The sequence below is a fragment of the Anomaloglossus baeobatrachus genome, chromosome 4 (assembly GCF_048569485.1).
Source record: "Anomaloglossus baeobatrachus isolate aAnoBae1 chromosome 4, aAnoBae1.hap1, whole genome shotgun sequence".
Lineage (NCBI taxonomy): Eukaryota > Metazoa > Chordata > Amphibia > Anura > Aromobatidae > Anomaloglossus > Anomaloglossus baeobatrachus.
The window spans coordinates 160,065,909-160,089,367 of NC_134356.1; the positions used below are offsets into that span (position 1 = coordinate 160,065,909).

At 49.4% G+C, this 23,459-nt stretch overlaps 1 protein-coding gene across 1 annotated transcript in view; it reads left to right on the forward strand.

Annotated features, from left to right (window-relative positions):
* LOC142303301 (heterogeneous nuclear ribonucleoprotein H2-like) overlaps positions 1–5,938 on the forward strand; it is a 108,890-nt gene extending 102,952 nt beyond the window's left edge. Inside the window, exons 10-12 of the mRNA XM_075344565.1 lie at positions 2,440–2,523; positions 2,696–2,794; positions 5,411–5,938. Coding sequence (XP_075200680.1) covers positions 2,440–2,523; positions 2,696–2,794; positions 5,411–5,529 — 302 coding nt within the window. The 3' untranslated portion in view covers positions 5,530–5,938. The remainder of the gene's footprint in view (positions 1–2,439; positions 2,524–2,695; positions 2,795–5,410) is intronic.
* Positions 5,939–23,459: the final 17,521 nt, after the last annotated feature.

The window sequence follows — 23,459 nt, forward strand, 5'->3', positions numbered from 1 at the left end:
GTTTGTAGAACAATAGGATTAAGGTCTTTTTCTCAACTCCTGTTCATGTTGTAATATTTTTGCCGTGAAGAAGAGGCTGGGACCTCTGCGGAGTCAAATTCAGTTTTAAGAACTGCATCTGTGATAATATAGGAGAGAAACTGCCCACTAATCCTACAGAAACCTCTGGAAGAGCATGGCATTGTGAATGTTACACATATACAGCCTTTATTCTACTGAGTTAAATAACTCAGCTTTATCATGATGGAAGAACCTTTGGATGGTAAAATATTTAACTCAAAAAGCAGTTTATTGAAAAAAATCCGATTTAAATCAAAAAATCCGTTTGTTTTTTTTTTGTTTTTTTAAAAAAAAAATAAATTGATTTTTATCCACCCTGGAGGTGAGATTGGGGATAGCTACCTTACAGGATGGATCTAGGCAGCATGATCGCAGCAGATGGAAGAGGCAGCAGATCCGAGGGGGAGAAGTGGGAGAGGGGGCAGCAGATGAAAAGGATGGGAGAGTGCGGGCAGCAGATCGGGGAGGGGCGCAGCGGCTGATGGGGAGTGCGGTTGCAAATGCAGGGGCACAGCGGCTGCGGATGGGGGGGAGGCAGCAGAAGGAGCAGATGGAGGTGCAGGGGCGCAGCAGATGATCTGGGGCAGTGGCTGCAGCGGCGGATGATCGGGGACAGCGGTGGATCGGGGTGACTTACCGATGGTCACCCGCAGGGATCGTTCTCCTCAGCTTCCACGGACGGAGAAGCTGAGGAGAGCGATCACCTACAGATCACCGGCCCTACATACACGGTGATTGGAGAGATGGTCACAAGGCTGATCTCTCCAATCAGAGCTGGGGGAGGGTGCAGCAAAGGTCACCCAGCTCTCCACTGCTGGAAGATGAATGGGCTGTAGCCGGCGCGTGCACAGATGAGATCTTGAGCAGAGAGCTTTGCCTCCTGTGACCCCTCTCCTCCACCTCCTGGTAAGCTACATTCGGATTATAAGACGCACCTTCCCATAGGAAATCATTGCAATGCAAACGATTCGTTCCACAACGTGTTAAATTTTCCATCCTGGTCCCCTATTGTCATTCCACACAAACATGTACAAACACACACAAACATGTACAAACACACACAAACATGTACAAGCTCGTACATGCGCACACACAAGCTCGTACAAGTGCACACACGCACATATTATATGCTCACCTTACCTTCCATTCCATCGCCAGTCTCCTGGGACTTGCTCTTCTCTGGTACGGCGCCGGGCGGTGTATCGCGTTACCATAACGACAAGGGAGGAACTTCCTGGCCAGAGTGCTGACGTCAAAGGCAGAGCTGCTTGCCTCTGATTGGCCAGCGCGCTGCCTTTTAGTAGCGGTGACAGGAAGTTCCTGCCTCGTTGCTATGGATGCCGATACACAGCCTGGAGTGGAGCAGCGAAATACAGGACCCAGGAGGCCGGCGATGAAACGAAAGGTACACATTGTTATATTATATGCTCACCTTACCTTCCATTCCATCGCAGGCCTCCTGGGTCTTGTAGTTCGCCGCGAGGACGTTGCTATGTACCCGGGAACTACAAGAACCATGAGACCGGCGGTGGAATGGAAGGTAAGGTGAGCATACTGTATGTGCGTGTGTGTTTGTGCATACATGTGTTTTTGTGTGGACTGCAAGTGCGGGTCACAGCACGGTGGATGGACTGAACCGGAAGTGTGTGCAGTGAGGATTTCGCTCGTACAGCAAAGCTTTCTCTTTAAAGCGGGTTACAAATTTACAGAAAGCTTTGCTTGTTAAGCGAAATTCTCGTTAAGTGGGTTACTTGTTAAGCGAGGTACCACTGTAGGTAAAATCACTGCCTCCTATAAATGCTAGCCAGCCCCTGGGCAGTGGACTGTAAATGCCACTGTCAGATTTGACAACACATTTAAAAAGTTAAGAGCATTTTTTGCAGCTTAGCATTGATGCAGGCTAAGGAGATAATGCACATCAGAGATGGACCCAACATGAAACATACTGGTAATATCCTGTCATATGTTCAGAAGGTTTTAATCTTTATTGTACAATGTAAGGTCTGAATTCAAGGATTCCAGGGAATAAGTCTGCCCTGGCCATGTAATTATCACGTTAGTGTTAAAGCCAATTTTACATGACTTAACCCCTTATTGACCTCTGACACACATTTTCATTATTTGCAGGAGGTGTTTTCTAAGCCTTTTCTCCCCTAAATTATTTTAATTTTCACTACGTAATATGTTACAATGAAAGGTGTCATACAAAAATAGCAAGCCATGATCTGGTTATGTGGAATAAAAAGTAAAAACATAGATTTTGGAAAAAGGGAGAAAAGTGATTTTTTTTAAAAAAAAAAATAAAAAAATACACTTCCGGGTTAGGTTTATGTAAATTTTGAAACGTACATAATTTTTTTTCTTTTTATATCTATATAGAGCACAGATATGTGGAGCTATTTCTGAACTCAACAGCTGGTGGATCTAGCAGTGCGTACAGTAGCCAGATGATGGGAGGACTTGGTACGTATGAGTCATATTTGTGTGCTATAAGTTTTTTAGATTAATATTTTTAAAACCTGTTGATCCAAACTACTACATAAATATCACTAGTGTTTATGGTGTCTTCTGGTTGTTGTTGTGCAGTAACCAGGGAACTGTTTTTAATTTTCATATTGTTTTGATAATTTTGCAGCAGCAGGCACACAAACAAATTATGGCAGTCCTGGCTCACAGGCCATGAGTGGCAGTTATGGTGCAGGATATGGAAGTCAAGCCAGCTTAAGTGGTTATGGTAAGTTTTCTTATTACTAACCAATCACAGTATGGCAATGTGCCCAGGTTCTGTTATACGCCCAGTTGTTGAAGGGAAAATTTGCATGATTATTACTGAGGCATATCTTTAAAAACAAGGAAAAAAAGTACAATCTGTGGAGAGCATTCATTAGTGGAGGCACTCTGTATAAACTGAAAATTTCTTAAAGAAAATTTCTTTAACCCCTTTACGACCAAGGATGTACTGGTACGCCCTTGGCAGTGTCTGTCCAGTTACTGCGGTAATCCCTGCACATGTCTGCTGGTCTGATTAGGAGACGTGCGGCTAAGAGGCGCAGGTGGATCAGAGACTAGTCTGCACCTGTAAACCCCTTAGATCATGCTTTCAAACTCTGACAGACTGGTGTAAAAGGCCGTGGTGGGGATCGCGCTATTCGCTGTGCTTGACACGATCACGGGGCGCCAGTGTGTTACCATGACAGTATGGGGTCAGATGATCCCCCTGACACTGTCAGTTACTTCCTTTAAGAGTCGGCAAAAGCGATCTCTTGTATGTAGTCAAACACTAGTTAAAAAAAGAGTTCAAATCTCACCTCCCCCACCTGATTGGCCCCATTGATAATAAAGCAATTAACAAAAATGCACATGTTTGGTATTGTCACATTCAGAAATGCCCAATCAATTTATAAAATCAATCTGATTGGTGCACAGCGTAGTGAAAAAAAAACTTTTATTTTTTTCGTTTGTTGCCGCAACATTGCATTAACATGCAGTAACAGGCCATCAAAACATCGCATCTACACAAATGGTATAATTAATAATTATATAAGCTGTCACAGAGCCCCAGATCCTGAAAAATGATAACTTTTTGGGTCTCCGAAAATGGCGACAAAAGCATTCTTTTTTTGGACAAGCTTCTGAATTTTGTTTCACCCCTTAGATAAAAGTATACATGTTTGATATCTATGAACTCGTACAGACTTGAGGCATCATAACAACTCATCAGTTTTACTATATACGGAACCTGTTGAATTTAAGAAACCCATTGTGGAGTTCCACTTTTTTCACTTTCCTCACATTTGAAATTTTTTTTTTCCCAGTTTTCCAATACACTGGTTAAATAAATGGAGTCATTCAAAAGTACTGGTTGTCCAGCAAAAAAAACCCTTATGGCTATATTTTCCGAAAAATAAAGTTATGGCTTTCAGAAGACTAGGAGCAGGATGAAAATGGAAAAATATCTGGTGTGAAGGGGTTAAATAGTCTAATCTGCATATGGCAGGTTGTAGAGCAGGGGGAGCTGAGCAGAATATATCTGCTTCCAAATACTGAGGTAAATTCACCCAATAGTCAACCTGTGTTCTCAATGTTTAAATCTGCTCTTTTGTAGGATTTCAATACAGTTGGTGGACCTGTCAGTGACTGACCACTGTCTCCGTATCCACGCTTATTCTAAAAAAGCTGTCATTTGCTAATGTGACTAACCACTGGACCAAAAATCACACAAAAAGCAGAGGTTTAAGCGATCAGGTCACACGTACTTGTTAATTATTTGAGGGTATGTTTTTTTGGGGGTTTTTTCCCTCCAGTATTTGTAAGCCAAAACTATGTGTGGGTAAATAAAGCCTTAAAGGGAACCTGTCACCTAGAATATGCGTTCTGACCTATCAGCAGACGCACGTGTTCCCTAATTACACCTCCCTACCCATCCCTGTGTTATAAAATTGTATAATAGGAAAGTAATGTTTTATTACCTTCATATTTCGTATGTAAATAGCAGGGAATGTGATCACAGGGGCGGCGTCTTGCCCTATGGATGTCTGCATATTTCCGTGGTATCACGCCCCTGTGGGCGTGATGCCATGGAGCGATGTCCTCATTGCTCATTCTATCCTGTGCGCATTGCAGGTTTCTCTTCCGGGTTCTCCTTGTCAGTTTCAGACGCGCACTAAGCATGCGCAATGCGAGTCTGAAGCCGGCGATTGCACACCCGGAAACTAAGCCTGCTGCAATGCGCGCAGGATAGAATGAGCGATGGGGACGTCGCTTCATGGTATCACGCCCACAGGGGCGTGATACCACGGAAACATGCAGACGTCCATGGGACAAGGCGCCGCCCGTGACCACATTCCCTGCTATTTACATACGAAATATGAAGGTAATAAAATGTTACTTTCATATTATACAATTTTAGAACACATGGATGGGTAGGGAGGTGTAATTAGGGCACACATGCGTCTGCTGATAGGTCAGAACGCATATTCTAGGTGCAGTGTTTCTTTTATTTTTTTTTTTTCCTCATTGTTTTACTTCTGGTTTTGGCTTACAAATAAAATACTGAGGTAAAAAAAAAAAAACTCACCAAATGGCCGAAAACACAGGTTATACGGAATCTTTTCTTTACGTGGTTACTTACATATAAATCTGCTCATCTACCCCTGCTGAATAACATGCTGCTGGTAAACTGGATTGCATTTTCATAGAGGACAGGTTCCCTTTATACAGTAGATCAGTTTCTGGTGATGGTGTTTATTAAGGGGTTTAGATTGAGAAATTTATAATAGTGAGAGATTTCTCTTATTCTGCTTCCCTTAAATGTTTCTAAATCATATATATTTTTTTCTATTTTATTAAGGAAATCAAAGTGGTCTAAACAACAGTTACTACAGCAGTGGAACACGTGGCTCGCTAGGAGTGAACGGACTTGCCGGAATGTCTAGCAGCATGAACATGAGTGCTGCATGGGGAATTTGAATTTATTTTTATTTTTTTTCTTTGAACTCCGCTTACTGAGACCATTTTAATAACTTAATGTTTTTTTTAGTTTAAGAAGATATTAAATGTTGTAACTATAACATGCAGCCTCTCTTTGTGAATTTGAGTTCCTGGGTTTTTTTTTTTTGTTTGTTTTTTTTTATTTGCTTTAACAGTACTTAAAATAATTGTGCCTGCCATAATCTTTAATGCATAATGAATTTTTTTTTTCTTCCATATGAAATTTGAAGGTGTGATATCTTTATTTTTATTTTTTTTTTTGCATTTTATATATATATATTTTTTTTTTTTTGGCTATGTCTCTTCCCTTTCTTCCAGCTTTGGCATATGTATAGCTGTTTCTCACTCTTGACCAATAAATTTGAAAACCATATTTTGAGGCGTTTAATTGTTGGTTTGTTTTTTTTTCCCAGCACCACTTCATTGCATTTCCTTTCCACCCTGTTTTCCACTGTATATGAAGCCTACAATATATTCTAGTTAGTGATTACTGACTAGGCTGAATTGTAGATTTCATATAATTATAAACTAACTTTCTTCGTCGCTCTATTGGGAGACCCAGACAATTGGGTGTATAGCTACTGCCTCCGGAGGCCACACAAAGTATTACACTTAAAAGTGTAAGGCCCCTCCCCTTCTGCATATACACCCCCCGTGGGATCACGGGCTCCTCAGTTTTCATGCTTTGTGCGAAGGAGGTCAGACATCCACGCATAGCTCCACTGTTTTTAGTCAGCAGCAGCTGCTGACTATGTCGGTTGGAAGAAAAGTGGGCCCATATGGGGCCCCCAGCATGCTCCCTTCTCACCCCACTCTTGTCGGCGGTGTTTGTTAAGGTTGAGGTATCCATTGCGGGTACAGAGGCTGGAGCCCACATGCTGCTTTCCTTCCCCATCCCCCTCAGGGCTCTGGGTGAAGTGGGATCTTACCGGTCTCCAGGCACTGAGACCGGGCTCCATCCACAGACCCAGAGAACCTGCTGGATATGAAGCTGAGTATCGTCAGGGACAGGGCCCTGCTACATTAAGGTACTCTGTGTCCCCGTACACATCGCGCACACACACACCATGTATTAGGAACTGCCGCGCCGGCCGCTGCTGGGTGTTTTTACACTGTGGCGCGGCTGGGACTTGTGGTGCGCCGGGGACTTCCGCGCTGGCCGTGCACATAGGACGGCCGCGCTTATAAAGTCAGTGCCGAGAGCTGGAGTCTGCTTTGCATTCTCCAGCCCCCTCACTGGACACAGTGGGACGCCAGTTTCCCGCTCTTGTCTGGGGCACGCCCACGGCCCGCCCCTCTTGACAGGACGCCGGCAGCCATTCCTGTTTGCAGTCTGAGCTGGAGAAGGGAGACAAGCTCTGGGCAACCAGTCACAGGATTCTGGCGACCACACACCCGCTTTTGTGCGGGCGGTAAGCAGCACCTGAAGTGCTGACCCCACTAATGCCGAAGTGTTCATTTGTACTTTATGCTTGTATGCTATACACTGCACTGTACGGTCGCTATTCTTGGCTATATACCCTCCTAGATGGCTAGACAACAGCAGCAAAAAGCAAGGGTGCTAAGGCACAGGCTTTCTATGCTGCTTGTATTGCATGTGCTGAAGTGTTCATTTGTACTTTATGCTTGTATGCTATACATTGCACTGTACGGTCGCTATTCTTGGCTATATACTCTCCTAGATGGCTAGACAACAGCAGCAAAAAAGCAAGGGTGCCAAGGCACAGGCTTTCTATGCTGCTTGTACTGCATGTGATACTGTTCCACCGGCAGGTTCCACTGACCCCCATTGTGTTCAATGCTCCCCTGTAGCACTTGCTCAGCCGGGGTCTCTGCTAGAGGTGGCCAAAGGAACCACCTGTGAACCCTGTCCAGGGACAGGGACGGAGTTGCAGTTTCGGCTGATAGATTGTCTGTGACTATGACTAACATCTTAGAGACTTTGCAGTCCAGACAGACCATGGGCAATGTTGATTCAATGCTCCCTGGCCACCCTCATTTGGAACAAATCAGTGCTACGGGGGGGTCCCATGCATCCCAGGGTGAAGGCTCTGACACGGACGACAGTCCCAGACAGCCTAAGCGAGCTCGCTGGGAGCGGCACTCGGCTTCATCACTGGTCAGGGTCCCAGCAGGAGGACTCTCTGTATGATGAGGCAGACGTAGCTGATCAGGACTCTGATCCTGAGACCGCTCTCAATCCGGATACACCGGATGGTGACGCCATAGTGAATGATCTTATAGCGTCCATCAATGGAATGTTGGATATTTCTCCCTCAGCTCCTCCAGTGGAGGAGTCAGCTTCACAGCAGGAGACATTCCATTTCAGTATCTCAAGCGTAAATTGAGTACTTTTCTGGCCACTCTGACTTCAGAGAAGCAGTTCAGAAACACCACGCTTATCCAGATAAGCGTTTTCTTCGGCGCTCTATTGGGAGACCCAGACGATTGGGTGTATAGCACTGCCTCCGGAGGCCACACAAAGCAATTACACTAAAAAGTGTAAGGCCCCTCCCCTTCTGGCTATACACCCCCAGTGGGATCACTGGCTCACCAGTTTTCTGCTTTGTGCGAAGGAGGTCAGACATCCACGCATAGCTCCACTGTTTGTAGTCAGCAGTAGCTGCTGGCTCTATCGGATGGAAGAAAAGAGGGCCCATATGGGGCCCCCAGCATGCTCCCTTCTCACCCGCGGTTGGTGCTTGTAAGGTTGAGGTACCTATTGCTGGTACGGAGGCTGGAGCCCACATGCTGTTTTCCTTCCACATCCCCTGGAGGGCTCTGTGGAAGTGGGATCTTGCCGGCCCCCAAGCCCTGGGGCCGGGCTCCATCCACAGACCCATAGAACCTGCTGGATGTGGAGCGGGAGTGCCGTTCAGGGACAAGGCCCTGCAACTTTCAGGTACTCTGTGTCCCCGGCAGGCACGGACACTCTCAGGGCTTGCTGAGCGTTGTAGTGCGCCGGGGACAGCGGCGCTGTACGCTGGGGGTTAGGTCACTGCAGCTTTGCTGAGTGACGTTGTGTATTGGGAACTACTGCGCCGACCGCTCCTGGAGCGGCGGCGCAGCTGCGACTTGTGGTGCGCCGGGGGCTTTGCGCCGACCGCGCTTTTACTACGGCGGCGCTTCTAACTTTAGCCCCCGGCTTCTGCGGCCTAGCGCCGCTTCGTTCCCGCCCCCACCCTGTCAATCAGGGTAGGGGAGAGACGCTGCTCAATAGGCAGCGCCGAGGGCTGGAGCTTTATTTACATGCTCCAGCCCTCTCACTAGGCACAAGGGGAAGCAGACTTCCCGCTCTTCGTCGGTGTACGCCCAGGGCCCGCCCCCCCTCTCCACAAGGACGCCGGCAGCCATTACACATGCGATCTGGCTGGGGAGAGGCAGCAGGCTCTGGGAGACCCAGACTAGAGGGATTTCTGGCGACCACACACCGCTCCTAAGCGGGCGGTAAGCTGCACAGTAGTGCTGGCCCCACTAGTGCCTCAGTGATATATAGTGTACTTTTGTCTTGGTACCATATATATATATATATATATATAGTTGCACTGTAGGTCGCTTCTTGGCTGGACACCCTGTACTGCTCTGAGGAGGCAGCAACATGTCATCCGCAAAACGCAAGGCTGCCAAGGCACGGGCTGTGTGCACGGTTTGTGCTGCATGTGGGGCTGATCTACCGGCAGGCTCCAATGATTCACATTGTGTGCAATGTTCAGTCCCAGTGGCACTTCGTCAGCCAGAGCCTATTGTGGTGGTAGCCCAGGCAGAGACGCCTGTGAACCCTGCCCCGGTGACGGGGACAGACTTTGCAGTGTTTGCTGATAAAATGTCTGAGGCTATGACAAAAATCCTGGAGACCTTGCAGGCCAGGCCAGTTCCTCAGACCATGGACACTGCTGTGGCTATGCTCTCTGGTCCCCCTCAGTTGGAACTAATCCGTACTTCAAGGGGGTCTCAAGCATCACAAGCTGAAGTCTCTGACTCAGATGACAGTCCCAGGCAGCCTAAGCGAGCTCGCTGGGAAAGACCCTCCACGTCATCACACTGCTCAGGGTCTCAGCGAGAAGAATCTCTCTGTGATGAGACTGAGGACGGTGATCAGGATTCTAATCCTGAGGCCCCTCTCAATCTGGATGCCCCTGAGGGTGACGCCATGGTTAATGACCTTATATCGGCAATTAATAGACTGTTGGATATTTCTCCCCCAGCTCCTTCAGCAGAGGAGGCAGCTGCACAGCAGGAGAAGTTCCATTTCCTGTATCCCAAGCGTAAATTAAGTGCTTTTTTGGACCACTCTGACTTCAGAGAATCAATCCAGAAGCACGACGCTCATCCAGACAAGCGTTTCTCTAAACGTTCTAAGGATACCCGTTATCCTTTTCCCTCTGAAGTAGCCAAACGCTGGACCCAGTGCCCAAAGGTTGATCCCCCAATTTCCAAGCTTGCGGCTAGATCCATAGTCGCAGTAGAGGATGGCGCTTCACTTAAAGATGCCAACGACAGACAGATGGACCTTTGGTTGAAATCTGTCTATGAAGCTATCGGCGCGTCGTTTGCTCCAGCATTCGCGGCCGTGTGGGCACTCCAAGCTATTTCAGCTGGTTTAGCACAGGTGGATGCTATCATACATCCAGCAGTGCCACAGGTGGCGTCCCTAACTTCGCAAATGTCTGCGTTTGCGACTTATGCTATCAATGCTGTCCTAGAATCTACGAGCCGTACCTCTATGGCAGCCGCCAATTCTGTGGTTTTGCGCAGAGCCTTGTGGTTAAAGGACTGGAAAGCAGATGCTGGTTCCAAAAAATGCTTAACCAGCTTGCCATTATCTAGAGACAGACTGTTTGGTGAGCCATTGGCTGAAATCATAAAACAGTCCAAGGGTAAGGACTCTTCCTTACCACAGCACAGAGCAAGTAAATCTCAACAGAAAAAGTGGCAGTCGAGGTTTCGGTCCTTTCGAGGCTCGGGCAAGCCCCAATTCTCCTCGTCCAAAGGGACTCAGAAAGGACAAGGGAGCTCAGATTCCTGGCGGGCTCACTCACGCCCCAGGAAAGCAAATGGAGGAACCGCTTCAAAGGCGGCTACCTCATGACTTTCGGCCTCCTCCCTCCGCATCCTCGGTCGGTGGCAGGCTCTCCCGCTTTTGCGACATTTGGCTGTCTCAGGTCAAAGACCGGTGGGTAACAGACATTTTGTCTCGCGGGTACAGAATCGAGTTCAGTTCTCGGCCTCCACTTCGGTTCTTCAGAACCTCCCCACACCCCAACCGAGCAGATGCCCTGCTGCAGGCGGTGGACTCTCTAAGAGCAGAAGGAGTCGTGATCCCTGTCCCCCCTCTAGAACGGGGGCGAGGATTTTACTCCAATCTCTTTGTGGTTCCAAAAAAGGACGGCTCCTTCCGTCCTGTTCTGGACCTAAAACTGCTCAACAAGCATGTGAACGCCAGGCGGTTCCGGATGGAATCCCTCCGCTCAGTCATTGCCTCAATGTCCCAAGGAGATTTCCTAGCATCAATAGACATCAAAGATGCTTATCTCCACGTGCCGATTGCTACGGAACACCAACGCTTTCTGCGCTTCGTGATAGGAGACGAACATCTTCAGTTCGTGGCTCTGCCATTTGGTCTGGCGACAGCCCCCCGGGTGTTCACCAAGATCATGGCAGCAGTGGTAGCAGTCTTGCACTCTCACGGACACTCTGTGATCCCTTACTTGGACGATCTACTAGTCAAGGCACCCGCTCAGGAGGCATGCCAACTCAGCCTGAATTTTGCACTGGAGACTCTCCAGGCGTTCGGGTGGATCATCAACTTCCCAAAGTCAAATCTGTCACCGACCCAATCACTAACGTATCTTGGCATGGAGTTTCATACTCTCTCAGCGATAGTGAAGCTTCCGCTGAGCAAGCAGCGGTCACTACAGACAGGGGTGCAGGCTCTCCTTCAAAGTCAGTCGCACTCCTTAAGACGCCTCATGCACTTCCTCGGGAAGATGGTGGCGGCAATAGAGGCGGTTCCGTTTGCGCAGTTTCATCTGCGTCCACTTCAATGGGACATTCTCCGCCAATGGGACGGGAAGTCGACATCCCTGGACAGGAAAGTCTTCCTTTCCCAGACGGCCAAGGACTCTCTGCAGTGGTGGCTCCTGTCCACCTCATTATCACAGGGAAGATCCTTCCTACCACCGTCCTGGGCGGTGGTCACGACAGACGCGAGTCTGTCAGGGTGGGGAGCAGTGTTTCTCCACCACAGGGCTCAGGGTACGTGGACTCAGCAGGAGTCCATCCTTCAGATCAATGTTCTGGAAATCAGAGCAGTGTTTCTTGCCCTACTAGCCTTCCAGCAGTGGCTGGAAGGGAAGCAGATCCGAATTCAATCGGACAACTCCACAGCGGTGGCATACATCAATCACCAAGGAGGGACTCGCAGTCGGCAAGCCTTCCAGGAAGTCCGGCGCATTATGATGTGGGTGGAAGCCACGGCCTCCACCATATCCGCAGTTCACATCCCCGGCGTAGAAAACTGGGAAGCAGACTTCCTCAGTCGCCAGGGCATGGACGCAGGGGAATGGTCCCTTCACCCGGACGTGTTTCAGGAGATCTGTCGCCGATGGGGAAGGCCGGACGTCGACCTAATGGCGTCCCGGCACAACAACAAGGTCCCAACATTCATGGCACGGTCTCGCGATCAAAGAGCTCTAGCAGCAGACGCCCTAGTGCAAGATTGGTCGCAGTTCCGGCTCCCTTATGTGTTTCCACCTCTGGCACTCTTGCCCAGAGTGCTACGCAAGATCAGATCCGACTGCAGCCGCGTCATACTCGTCGCTCCAGACTGGCCGAGGAGGGCGTGGTATCCGGATCTGTGGCATCTCACGGTCGGCCAACCGTGGGCACTACCAGACCGACCAGACTTACTGTCCCAAGGGCCGTTTTTCCATCGGAATTCTGCGGCCCTCAACCTGACTGCGTGGCCATTGAGTCCTGGATCCTAGCGTCTTCAGGCTTATCCCAAGGGGTCGTTGCCACCATGAGACAGGCTAGGAAGCCCACGTCTGCTAAGATCTACCACAGAACGTGGAGGATATTCTTATCCTGGTGCTCTGCTCAGAGAGTGTCTCCCTGGCCATTTGCATTACCTACCCTTCTTTCTTTTCTCCAATCTGGGTTAGAAAAAGGTTTGTCGCTCGGCTCCCTTAAAGGGCAAGTCTCGGCGCTATCCGTCTTTTTTCAGAAGCGTCTAGCACGACTTTCTAAGGTGCGCACGTTCCTACAGGGGGTTTGCCATATAGTTCCCCCGTACAAGCGGCCGTTAGATCCATGGGATCTGAACAGGGTACTAGTTGCCCTCCAGAAGCCGCCCTTCGAGCCTCTGAAGGAGGTTTCACTTTCTAGACTTTCACAGAAAGTGGCTTTTCTGGTAGCGATCACATCTCTTCGGAGAGTGTCTGAGCTAGCAGCGTTGTCTTCCAAGGCTCCCTTCCTGGTCTTCCACCAGGACAAGGTAGTGCTGCGCCCCATTCAGGAGTTTCTCCCGAAGGTGGTATCCTCTTTTCATCTTAATCAGGATATCTTTTTGCCTTCGTTTTGTCCTCATGCAGTTCATCGGTATGAGAAGGATTTACATTTGTTAGATCTGGTGAGAGCACTCAGAATCTACATTTCCCGCACAGCGCCCCTGCGCCGTTCGGATGCACTCTTTGTCCTTGTCGCTGGTAAGCGCAAAGGGTCGCAGGCTTCTAAGGCCACCCTGGCTCGATGGATCAAAGAACCAATTCTTGAAGCCTACCGTTCTGCAGGGCTTCAGGTTCCATCAGGGCTGAAGGCCCATTCTACCAGAGCCGTGGGTGCGTCCTGGGCATTGCGACACCAGGCTACGGCTCAACAGGTGTGCCAGGCAGCTACCTGGTCGAGTCTGCACACTTTCACCAAACATTATCAGGTGCATACCTATGCTTCGGCGGACGCCAGCCTAGGTAGAAGAGTCCTGCAGGCGGCAGTTGCCTCCCCGTAGGGGAGGGCTGTCTTGCAGCTCTAACATGAGGTATTTCTTTACCCACCCAGGGACAGCTTTTGGACGTCCCAATCGTCTGGGTCTCCCAATAGAGCGCCGAAGAAGAAGGGAATTTTGTTACTTACCGTAAATTCCTTTTCTTCTAGCTCTTATTGGGAGACCCAGCACCCGCCCTGTTGTCCTTCGGGATTGTTGGTTTGTTTGCGGGTACACATGTTGTTCATGTTGAACGGTTTTCAGTTCTCCGATGTTACTCGGAGTGAATTTGTTTAAACCAGTTATTGGCTTTCCTCCTTTTTGCTTTTGCACTAAAACTGGTGAGCCAGTGATCCCACTGGGGGTGTATAGCCAGAAGGGGAGGGGCCTTACACTTTTTAGTGTAATTGCTTTGTGTGGCCTCCGGAGGCAGTGCTATACACCCAATCGTCTGGGTCTCCCAATAAGAGCTAGAAGAAAAGGAATTTACGGTAAGTAACAAAATTCCCTTCTCTCCAAACGTATTAAGGATACAAGTTATCCCTTTCCACCTGACGTGGTCAAGAGCTGGACCCAGTGTCCAAAGGTGGATCCTCCAATCTCCAGGCTTGCGACTAGATCCATAGTTGCAGTGGACGATGGGGCTTCCCTTAAAGATGCCACTGACACAAATGGAGCTCTGGTTGAAATCCATCTATAAAGCTATCGGCGCGTCGTTTGCTCCAGCATTCGCAGCCGTATGGGCACTCCAAGCTAGTTCAGCTGGTCTGGCGCAGATTGACATCGTCACACGTACATCTGTTCCGCAAGTAGCGTCCTTAACCTCTCAAATGTCTGCATTTGCGTCTTACGCTATTAATGCTGTCCTGGACTCTACGAGCAGTACGGTAGTGGCGTCCGCCAACTCCGTGGTTGTACGCAGAGCCTTGGGGTTAAGGGAATGGAAGGCAGATTCTGCTTCCAAAAAAGTGCTTAATTGCCATTTTCTGTGACAGACTGTTTCGTGAGAGATTAGATGAAATCATTAAACAGTCCAAGTCTAAGGATTCTTCCTTACCCCAGCCCAAACTTAACAAACCCCAACAGAGGAGGGGACAGTCGAGGTTTCGGTCCTTTCGAGGCTCGGGCAGGTCCCAATTGTCCTCGTCTAAAAGGACTCAAAAGGATCAGAGGAGCTCAGATTCTTGGCGGGCTCAGTCACGCCCAAAGAAGGCAGCCGGAGGAACCGCTATCAAGGCGGCTTCCTCATGACTGTCGGCCTCCTCTCTCCGCATCCTCGGTCGGTGGCAGGCTCGCCCGCTTTGGGGACATTTAGCTGCCACAGGTCAAAGACCGTTGGGTGAGAGACATTCTGTCTCAAGGGTACAGGATCGAGTTCAGTTCTCGTCCTCCGACCCGATTCTTCAGAACTTCTCCACCTCCCGACCGAGCCGGTGCTCGTCTGCAGGCGGGTGCTCTCTAAAGGCAGAAGGAGTTGTGATCTCTGTTCCTCTCCAGGAACAAGGTCACGGTTTTTACCCCAATTTGTTTGTGGTGCCAAAAAAGGGACGGGTCTTTCCGTCCTGTTCTGGACCTAAAACTGCTCAACAAGCATGTGAAAACCAGGCGGTTCCGGATGGAATCCCTCCACTCCGTCATCGCCTCAATGTCTCAAGAAGAGTTCCTAGCATCAATAGACATGCTCCAGAGCACCAGCGCTTTCTACGCTTCGTTATAGGAAACGAACACCTTTAGTTCGTAGCCCTGCCTTTCGGTCTGGCGACAGCCCCACGGGTCTTCACCAAGGTCATGGCTGCAGTAGTAGCAGTCCTGCACTCTCAGGGTCACTCTGTGATCCCTTGCTTGGACGATCTACTCGTCAAGGCACCCTCTCAAGAGGCATGCCAACACAGCCTGATCGTTGCGCTGGAGACTCTCCAGAGTTTCGGGTGGATCATCAACTTTTCAAAGTCAATTCTGACCCCGACCCAATCGCTAACATATCTTGGCATGGGGTTTCATACTCTATCAGCGATAGTGAAACTTCCGCTGGGCAAACAGCGTTCACTTCAGACAGGGGTGCAATCTCTCCGTCAAGGCCAGTCGCACCCCTTGAGACGCCTCATGCACTTCCTAGAGAAGATGGTAGCAGCAATGGAGGCAGTCCCTTTCGCGCAGTTTCATCTGCGTCCACTACAATGGGACATTCTCCGCCAATGGGACGGGGAGTCGACGTCCCTCGACAGGGACGTTTCTCTTTCTCAGGCGGCCAAGGAATCTCTTCGGTGGTGGCTTCTTCCCACCTCATTGTCAACCTATCAGGGTGGGGAGCAATTTTTCTCCTCCACAGGGCTCAAGGTACGTGGACTCAGCAGGAGTCCACCCTTCAGATCAATGTTCTGGAAATCAGAGCAGTGTATTTTGCCCTACGAGCCTTCCAGCAGTGGCTGGAAGGCAAGCAGATCCGAATTCAGTCGGACAACTCCACAGCGGTGGCATACATCAACCACCAAGGGGGGACACGCAATCGGCAAGCCTTCCTGGAAGTCCGGCGGATTCTGACGTGGGTGGAAGACACGGCATCCACCATCTCCGCAGTTCACATCCCGGGCGTGGAAAACTGGGAAGCAGACTTCCTCAGTCGCCAGGGCATGGACGCAGGGGAATGGTCCCTTCACCCGGACGAGTTTCAGGAGATCTGTCGCCGCTGGGGGATGCCGGACGTCGACCTAATGGCATCCCGGCACAACAACAAGGTCCCAGTTTCATGACACGGTCTCACGATCACAGAGCTCTGGCGGCGGACGCCTCAGTTCCAGATTGGTCGCAGTTCCGGCTCCCTTAGGTGTTTCCACCTCTGGCGCTGTTGCCCTGAGTGCTACGCAAGATCAGGTCCGACTGCCGCCGCGCCATCCTCGTCACTCCAGACGGGCCAGGGAGGTCGTGTTACCCGGTTCTGTGGCATCTCACGGTAGGGCAACCGTGGGCACTACCAGACCGGCCAGACTTGCTGTCTCAAGGGCCGTTTTTTCCATCTGAATTCTGCGGCCCTCAACCTGACTGTGTGGACATTGAGTCCTGGGTCCTAGCGTCTTCAGGATTATCTCAAGAGGTCATTGCCACCATGGGATAGGCTAGGAAACCAACCTCTACCAAGATCTACCACAGGACGTGGAAGATATTCTTAGCTTGGTGCTCGGCTCAGGACGTTTCTCCCTGGCCATTGGCATTGACTACTTTCCTTTCCTTCCTGCAATCCGGGTTGGAAAAAGGTTGGTCGCTCGGCTCCCTTAAGGGACAAGTCTCAGCGCTCTCTGTGTTTTTCCAGAAGCGCCTGGCCAGACTCCAACAGGTATGCACGTTCCTGCAAGGGGTTTGTCAGATCGTCCCTCCTTACAAGCGGCCGTTAGAGCCCTGGGATCTGAACAGGGTTCTAATGGCTCTCCAGAAGCCGCCTTTCGAGCCTATGAGGGATGTTTCCCTTTCTCGCCTTTCACGGAAAGTGGCCTTTTCTAGTAGCGGTCACGTCTCTTCGGAGAGTGGCCAAGCTAGCAGCGCTGTCTTGCAAATCTCCCTTCCTGGTGTTTTCACCAGGACAAGGTGGTTCTGCGCCCGATTCAGGAGTTTCTCCCTAAGGTGGTATCCCCCTGTCATCTCAATCAGGATATCTCCTTACCTTCTTTGTCATCCAGTTCATCAATGTGAACGGGATTTGCATTTGTTGGATCTGGTGAGAGCTCTCAGAATCTACATTTCCCGCACGGCGCTCCTGCGCCGCTCGGAGGCACTCTTGTCCTTGTCGCTGGTCAGCGTAAGGGGTTGCAAGCTTCCAAATCCACCCTGACTCGGTGGATCAACGAACCAATTCTTGAAGTCTACCGTTCTGCTGGGCTTCCGGTTCCCTCAGGGCTGAAGGCCCATTCTGCCAGAGCCGTGGGTGCGTCCCGGGCATTACGGCACCAGGCTTCGGCTCAGCAGGTGTGCCAGGCGGCTACCTGGTCGAGTCTGCACACTTTTACCAAGCATTATCAGGTGCATACCTACGCTTCGGCGGACGCCAGCCTAGGTAGACGAGTCCTTCAGGCGGCGATTGCCCCCATGTAGGAAAAGGCCATTTTACGGCCCTATCACGAGGTATTATTTTACCCACCCAGGGATTGCTTTTGGACATCCCAATTGTCTGGGTCTCCCAATAGAGCGACGAAGAAGAAGGGAATTTTGTTTACTTACCGTAAATTCCTTTTCTTCTAGCTCTAATTGGGAGACCCAGCACCCGCCCCTGTTTTTTTGGGGTATACATGTTGTTCATGTTGAGTGGTTTCAGTTCTCCGATATTCCTTCGGATTGAATTTGCTTAAACCAGTTTATTGGCTTTCCTCCTTCTTGCTTTTGCACTAAAACTGAGGAGCCCGTGATCCCACGGGGGGTGTATATGCAGAAGGGGAGAGGGGCCTTACACTTTTAAGTGTAATACTTTGTGTGGCCTCCGGAGGCAGTAGCTATACACCCAATTGTCTGGGTCTCCCAATTAGAGCTAGAAGAAAAGGAATTTACGGTAAGTAAACAAAATTCCCTTCTTTATATCATTTATGAGACTGTATTTTAGGCTTTATATAATTCATTATAATCGTTCGTTGTGGGTCTTCCTAAGATACTAGCAACTTCTATGCAATAAGAAAAAAACGCCACTCCATGCATAATAGAATTTTTACTTCATATACAATATAAATAACTACTTACAAAGGGGATTAAAATGGAGCAGACCACAAGGATTAAAAATGATGATTTTATGATAAAATAAATATATATTTAAAAATAAGAGTATGATACCGAAAACAAACATGAGGGACCGGATAAAGAACTTAAATAGTATACCACGGTAAGTATACAGAATACGGTTTCACAAAATTACATAATATAGTATATATAATTATTGCATAAAAACCTAAATGCAGCATATAGAAAACTGGGGTAGTTCAAGTTAGTGACAAATAGCAGGTGGATATTATATAATCTCATATGAAATGAATGTGTATATGTACCTCCATGGTTTTCGTTGATGATCCACCTGAATACAATCCAATGAAAACTGAAGCAATTATTTCCATAGGAATCAATGTAAATCCAATTCATTTTAGACACTCTAAAATACATACCAAAAACACATTTTATAGAGTATAGCGTTTCATCCTAAAAAGAATAAATGAATATAAAATTTAATATTAAATGGATATAAAATACTAATATAAGGAATAAAAACATTTTATCTTGCGTTTCTTACATACATTTTGAAACTAAGTGGGGTCAATCTCACATAATGCCACACAGAGCAGGAGAATGCATGGTTCACCCTTTGTCGCAAACTTAGCAGCATAGTCACGTGGGCATGCAGACAAAACAAATGAAAACCAAGGCAAATTTTTAGTGAAAAATATCAACGAAAACCGAAAGACAATAAGCGACGGCAACGAAAACAGAGGTACCAATGTCTAATTTATAATGATCCCTTGCTGATTTTGTAAGTTTGCCCACTGACAGATATGAACAGTTTATAATTTTAAGGGTAGGTTAGTTTTAACAGAGAATATCCAAAATCCAGAAAATCACAATGTATCTATTATATATAAAAATGTATTTGCATTTTGCAGAGAAAATCCCTTTGGCAAACTAGACTTAATACTTGGTGGCAAATCCCTTGTCTGCAAGCACAGTAGACGTTTTTTTGTAGTTTGTGATCTGCTCACATGTCAGGAGGAATTTTGCTCCACTGCTCTTTGCAGATAATCTCTTCTTTTTGAGCCACTCCTTTTGCTTTGGCTGTATGTTTTGGGTCATTGTCGTGCTGGAAGACCCAGCCACGACCCATTTTTTTTAATGTCCTGGCGGAGGGAAGGAGGTTGTTACACAGGATTTTACGGTACATGGCTCTATCCATTGTCCCATTGATGCGGTGAAGTAGTCCTGTTCCCTTAGGAAAACATTGTTTTGGGGGTGTTTCTGCTATCGCCAAGACAGCACCCACTGAGAGGGATCCGACCCATCAGGACAGGAAACCTATTAAAAAAAAAAAAAAAGCGGCCCTCTCTCTCATCAGTTTTGGTTTCCTGTCCTGATGGATCGGAACCTATGGAGTACCTGGGCTTTAGTAGCGTCCGTGCGGTGTCTGTGGGAACGGCGGAGCTCTGGGTCTGGAGGCGCAGTCGGTGGAGCTCCCCTTTTGGACTCCATCCTCCAGTGTTCTGCGCAGTTTTCTCCGGTCCAGCTGAAGCTGCCGGGGAAACAGTCTGCGGAAGGGTAAGTAATACTCCCCTCATGGCTGCCCTGGTGTGCACGCTGTGTCGGGGTCGGTGTGCGGTCAGGCGGATGCTCTCCCTGCTGTGGCATGCAATGTGTGTCTCTCTTCCGGCACGCGCAAGGAGAGCGTTCACGCATGCCGGGCCGCGCATGCGCATTTCCCAGCCATCGCATTAAATCCCTGGAAATGCATGGAAGCACTTCCGGGGTGACTGATCCGGAGGAGGCGACGCTGGAGGGGGCTGTAGCGGTACTCCACCTTTTTAAAAAGTGGAGTTGACTCAGAGAGCGGTGCTTGCTCTGGCCCGCTCCAGCAATGGATAACCTGCAGTCACCCCAAACCCGGGAATCGTCCCAGGACCTATTCCAGGGCAAAACTAGGAAGAGCAGCAGTGCAGATAGTCGCTTCAGGATTGACTCTGCCGCACAGAAGAGGAAGTAGGATCATGCTGGATCCAAACCCTCTAAAGCCCGCCAGATGACCACCTCGTCTCCAGCTCTGGTAATTGTCATTCTCTGGCTATGGGTGAGTAATCTTCATGAATGTGCCCCAATAGCTAATGTCCCCCTTTTCCATAACTGTGTTTAGATCCATAAATGTCCAGCAAAACAAACATAATGAATGTCTGAGCGCACAAGAATTGCCACACTCATACCACAAAAGGCTGTGTGAATCCTGTATCTAACAGACTGTGCAGGATGAAGCCTCTACATCCTATATTCCCGCGATAAATCTTCGGGAATTAATCCGTTCTTATGTCCAATCTTTTTTAAAATCCTTGAAGTTGTCAAAAAAAAAAAAGGTAGGAAAGAAGTTGCATGTCCCGATTCTTCATCATCAGTACTGAAGCCGGGTCAGATGTTTCTTCTACTGACTTTTCTTCATGTTCCTCATCAGATAAGGCAGGGAAATAATGTTTTCTTCGGCGCTCCATTGGGAGACCCAGACGATTGGGTGTATAGCTACTGCCTCCGGAGGCCACACAAAGTATTACACTAAAAAGTGTAAGGCCCCTCCCCTTCTGCATATACACCCCCCGTGGGATCACGGGCTCCCCAGTTTTATGCTTTGTGCGAAGGTGGTCAGACATCCACGCATAGCTCCACTGTTTAGTCAGCAGCAGCTGCTGACTATGTCGGATGGAAGAAAAGAGGGCCCATACTAGGGCCCCCAGCATGCTCCCTTCTCACCCCACTTGCGGTCGGCGGTGTTTTGTTAAGGTTGAGGTACCCATTGCGGGTACGGAGGCTGGAGCCCACATGCTGATTCCTTCCCCATCCCCATTAGGGCTCTGGGTGAAGTGGGACTTGACCGGTCTCCGGGCACTGAGACCGTGCTCCATCCACAGCCCCTGGAGGATCTGCTGGATACGGAGCGGAGTTTCCTCAGGGACAGGACCCTGCTTCATTAAGGTACTCCGTGTCCCCGTGCTTACCGCACGCACACTGCAGCATTGCTGGGTGTGCTAGTGCGCCGGGGTAAACAGCGCGGCTGCGCTTGTGCCGTTACTCACTACAGCTCTGCTGAGTGAGGAGACTTAGTACGATCGGCCGATCCGGCCGCCGGGGTCAGTGTTTACTGCGTCGCGGCTGGGATTTGTGGTGCGCCGGGGACTTCCGCGCTGGCCGTGCATATATGACGGCCGCGCTAGATTACTACAGTCCCCGGCTTTTGCGGCCTAGTTCGTATCGTTCCCGCCCCCAGACCTGCCAGTCAGGAGGAGGGCGGGACGCTGTGCAGACCAGCAGCGCTAAGAGCTGGAGTCTGTTTTACATACTCCAGCCCTCACACTAGGCACAGGGGGACGCAGTTTCCCGCACTTTTGTTTGTGGCACGCCCACGGTCCGCCCCTCTTCACAGGACGCCGGCAGCCATTCCTGCCTGCACGCCGAGCTGCAGAGGGGAGGCTGGGAGACCCAGACAAGGGATTCTACGACCTCACACCTGCTTTTCAGCGGGCGGTAAGCAGCCCTCAAGGGCTCTCCCCCACTTGTGCCATAGTGTACTTTGTACTTTGTATTTTGTGCTGGCAATACTTTACACTGTACGGTCGCTGGTGATTTTCTGCTATATACCCTCCTTAGATTTCTCAAGGAGACAACAGCATGTCGTCCGCAAAACGCAAAAGTGCCAAGGCACGGACTTTATGTGCTGCCTGTACCACATGTGGGGCTGCTCTACCGGCAGGTTCCACTGACCCCCATTGTGTGCAGTGCTCGGCCCCTGTGGCAATTGCTCAGCCGGGGCCTCTGCTAGAGGTGACCCACGGTCCAGGTGACAGGGACGGAGTTTGCAGCTTTTGCTGACAGATTGTCTATGACTATGTCTAAAATTCTTGAAACTTTGCAGTCTAGACCAGTAACTCAGACCATGGGCACTGTTGGTACATTGCCCCCTGGTCCCCCTCAGCTGGAACACTTCCTAGCTCCGGGGGTGTCACATGCACCCCAGGGTGACGGCTCTGACTCGGACGACAGTCCCAGACAACCTAAGCGGGCTCGCTATGAGCGACCCTCAACTTCATCACACTGGTCAGGGTCCCAGCGGGACGACTCTCTGTGTGATGAGGCGAATGTAACTGATCAGGATTCTGATACTGGGGCCGCTCTCAATCTAGATACCCCGGATGGTGACGCCATAGTGAATGATCTTATAGCGTCCATCAATAAGATGTTAGATATTTCTCCACAAGCTCCTCCTGCGGAGGAGGTAGCTTCACAGCAGGAGAAATTCCATTTCAGGTATCCCAAGCGTAAATTAAGCACTTTTCTGGACCACTCTGACTTTAGAGAAGCAGTCCAGAAACACCACGCTTATCCAGACAAGCGTTTCTCCACACGTCTTAAGGATACACGTTATCCCTTTCCCCCTGACGTGGTCAAGCGCTGGACCCAGTGTCCAAAGGTGGATCCCCCAATCTCCAGGCTTGCGGCTAGATCCATAGTTGCAGTGGAAGATGGGACTTCACTTAAAGATGCCATTGACAGACAGATGGACCTCTGGTTGAAATCTGTCTATGAAGCTATCGGCGTGTCGTTTGCTCCGGCATTCGCAGCCGTATGGGCACTCCAAGCTATTTCAGCTGGTCTTGCGCAGGTGGACACTGTCACACGTACATCTGTGCCGCAGGTGGCGTCCTTAACCTCGCATATGTCTGCATTGCGACTTACGCTATTAATGCTGTCCTGGACTCTACGAGCCGTACGTCAGTGGCGTCCGCCAACTCCGTGGTTTTTACGCAGAGCCTTGTGGTTAAGGGAATGGAAGGCAGATTCTGCTTCCAAAAAGTGCTTAACCAGTTTGCCATTATCTGGTGACAGACTGTTTGGTGAGCGATTGGATGAAATCATTAAACAGTCCAAGGGTAAGGATTCTTCCTTACACCAGCCCAGATCAAACAAAACCCAACAGAGGAAGGGACAGTCGAGGTTTCGGTTCTTTCCAGGCTCGGGCAGGTCCCAATTTTCCTCGTCCAAAAGGACTCAAAAGGCTCAGAGGGGCTCAGATTCCTGGCGGGTTCAATCACGCCCAAGGAAGGCAGCCGGAGGAACCGCTACCAAGGCGGTTTCCTCATGACTTTCAGCCCTCTCTCTCCGCATCCGCGGTCGGTGGCAGACTCTCCCGCTTTGGCGACATTTAGCTGCCACAGGTCAA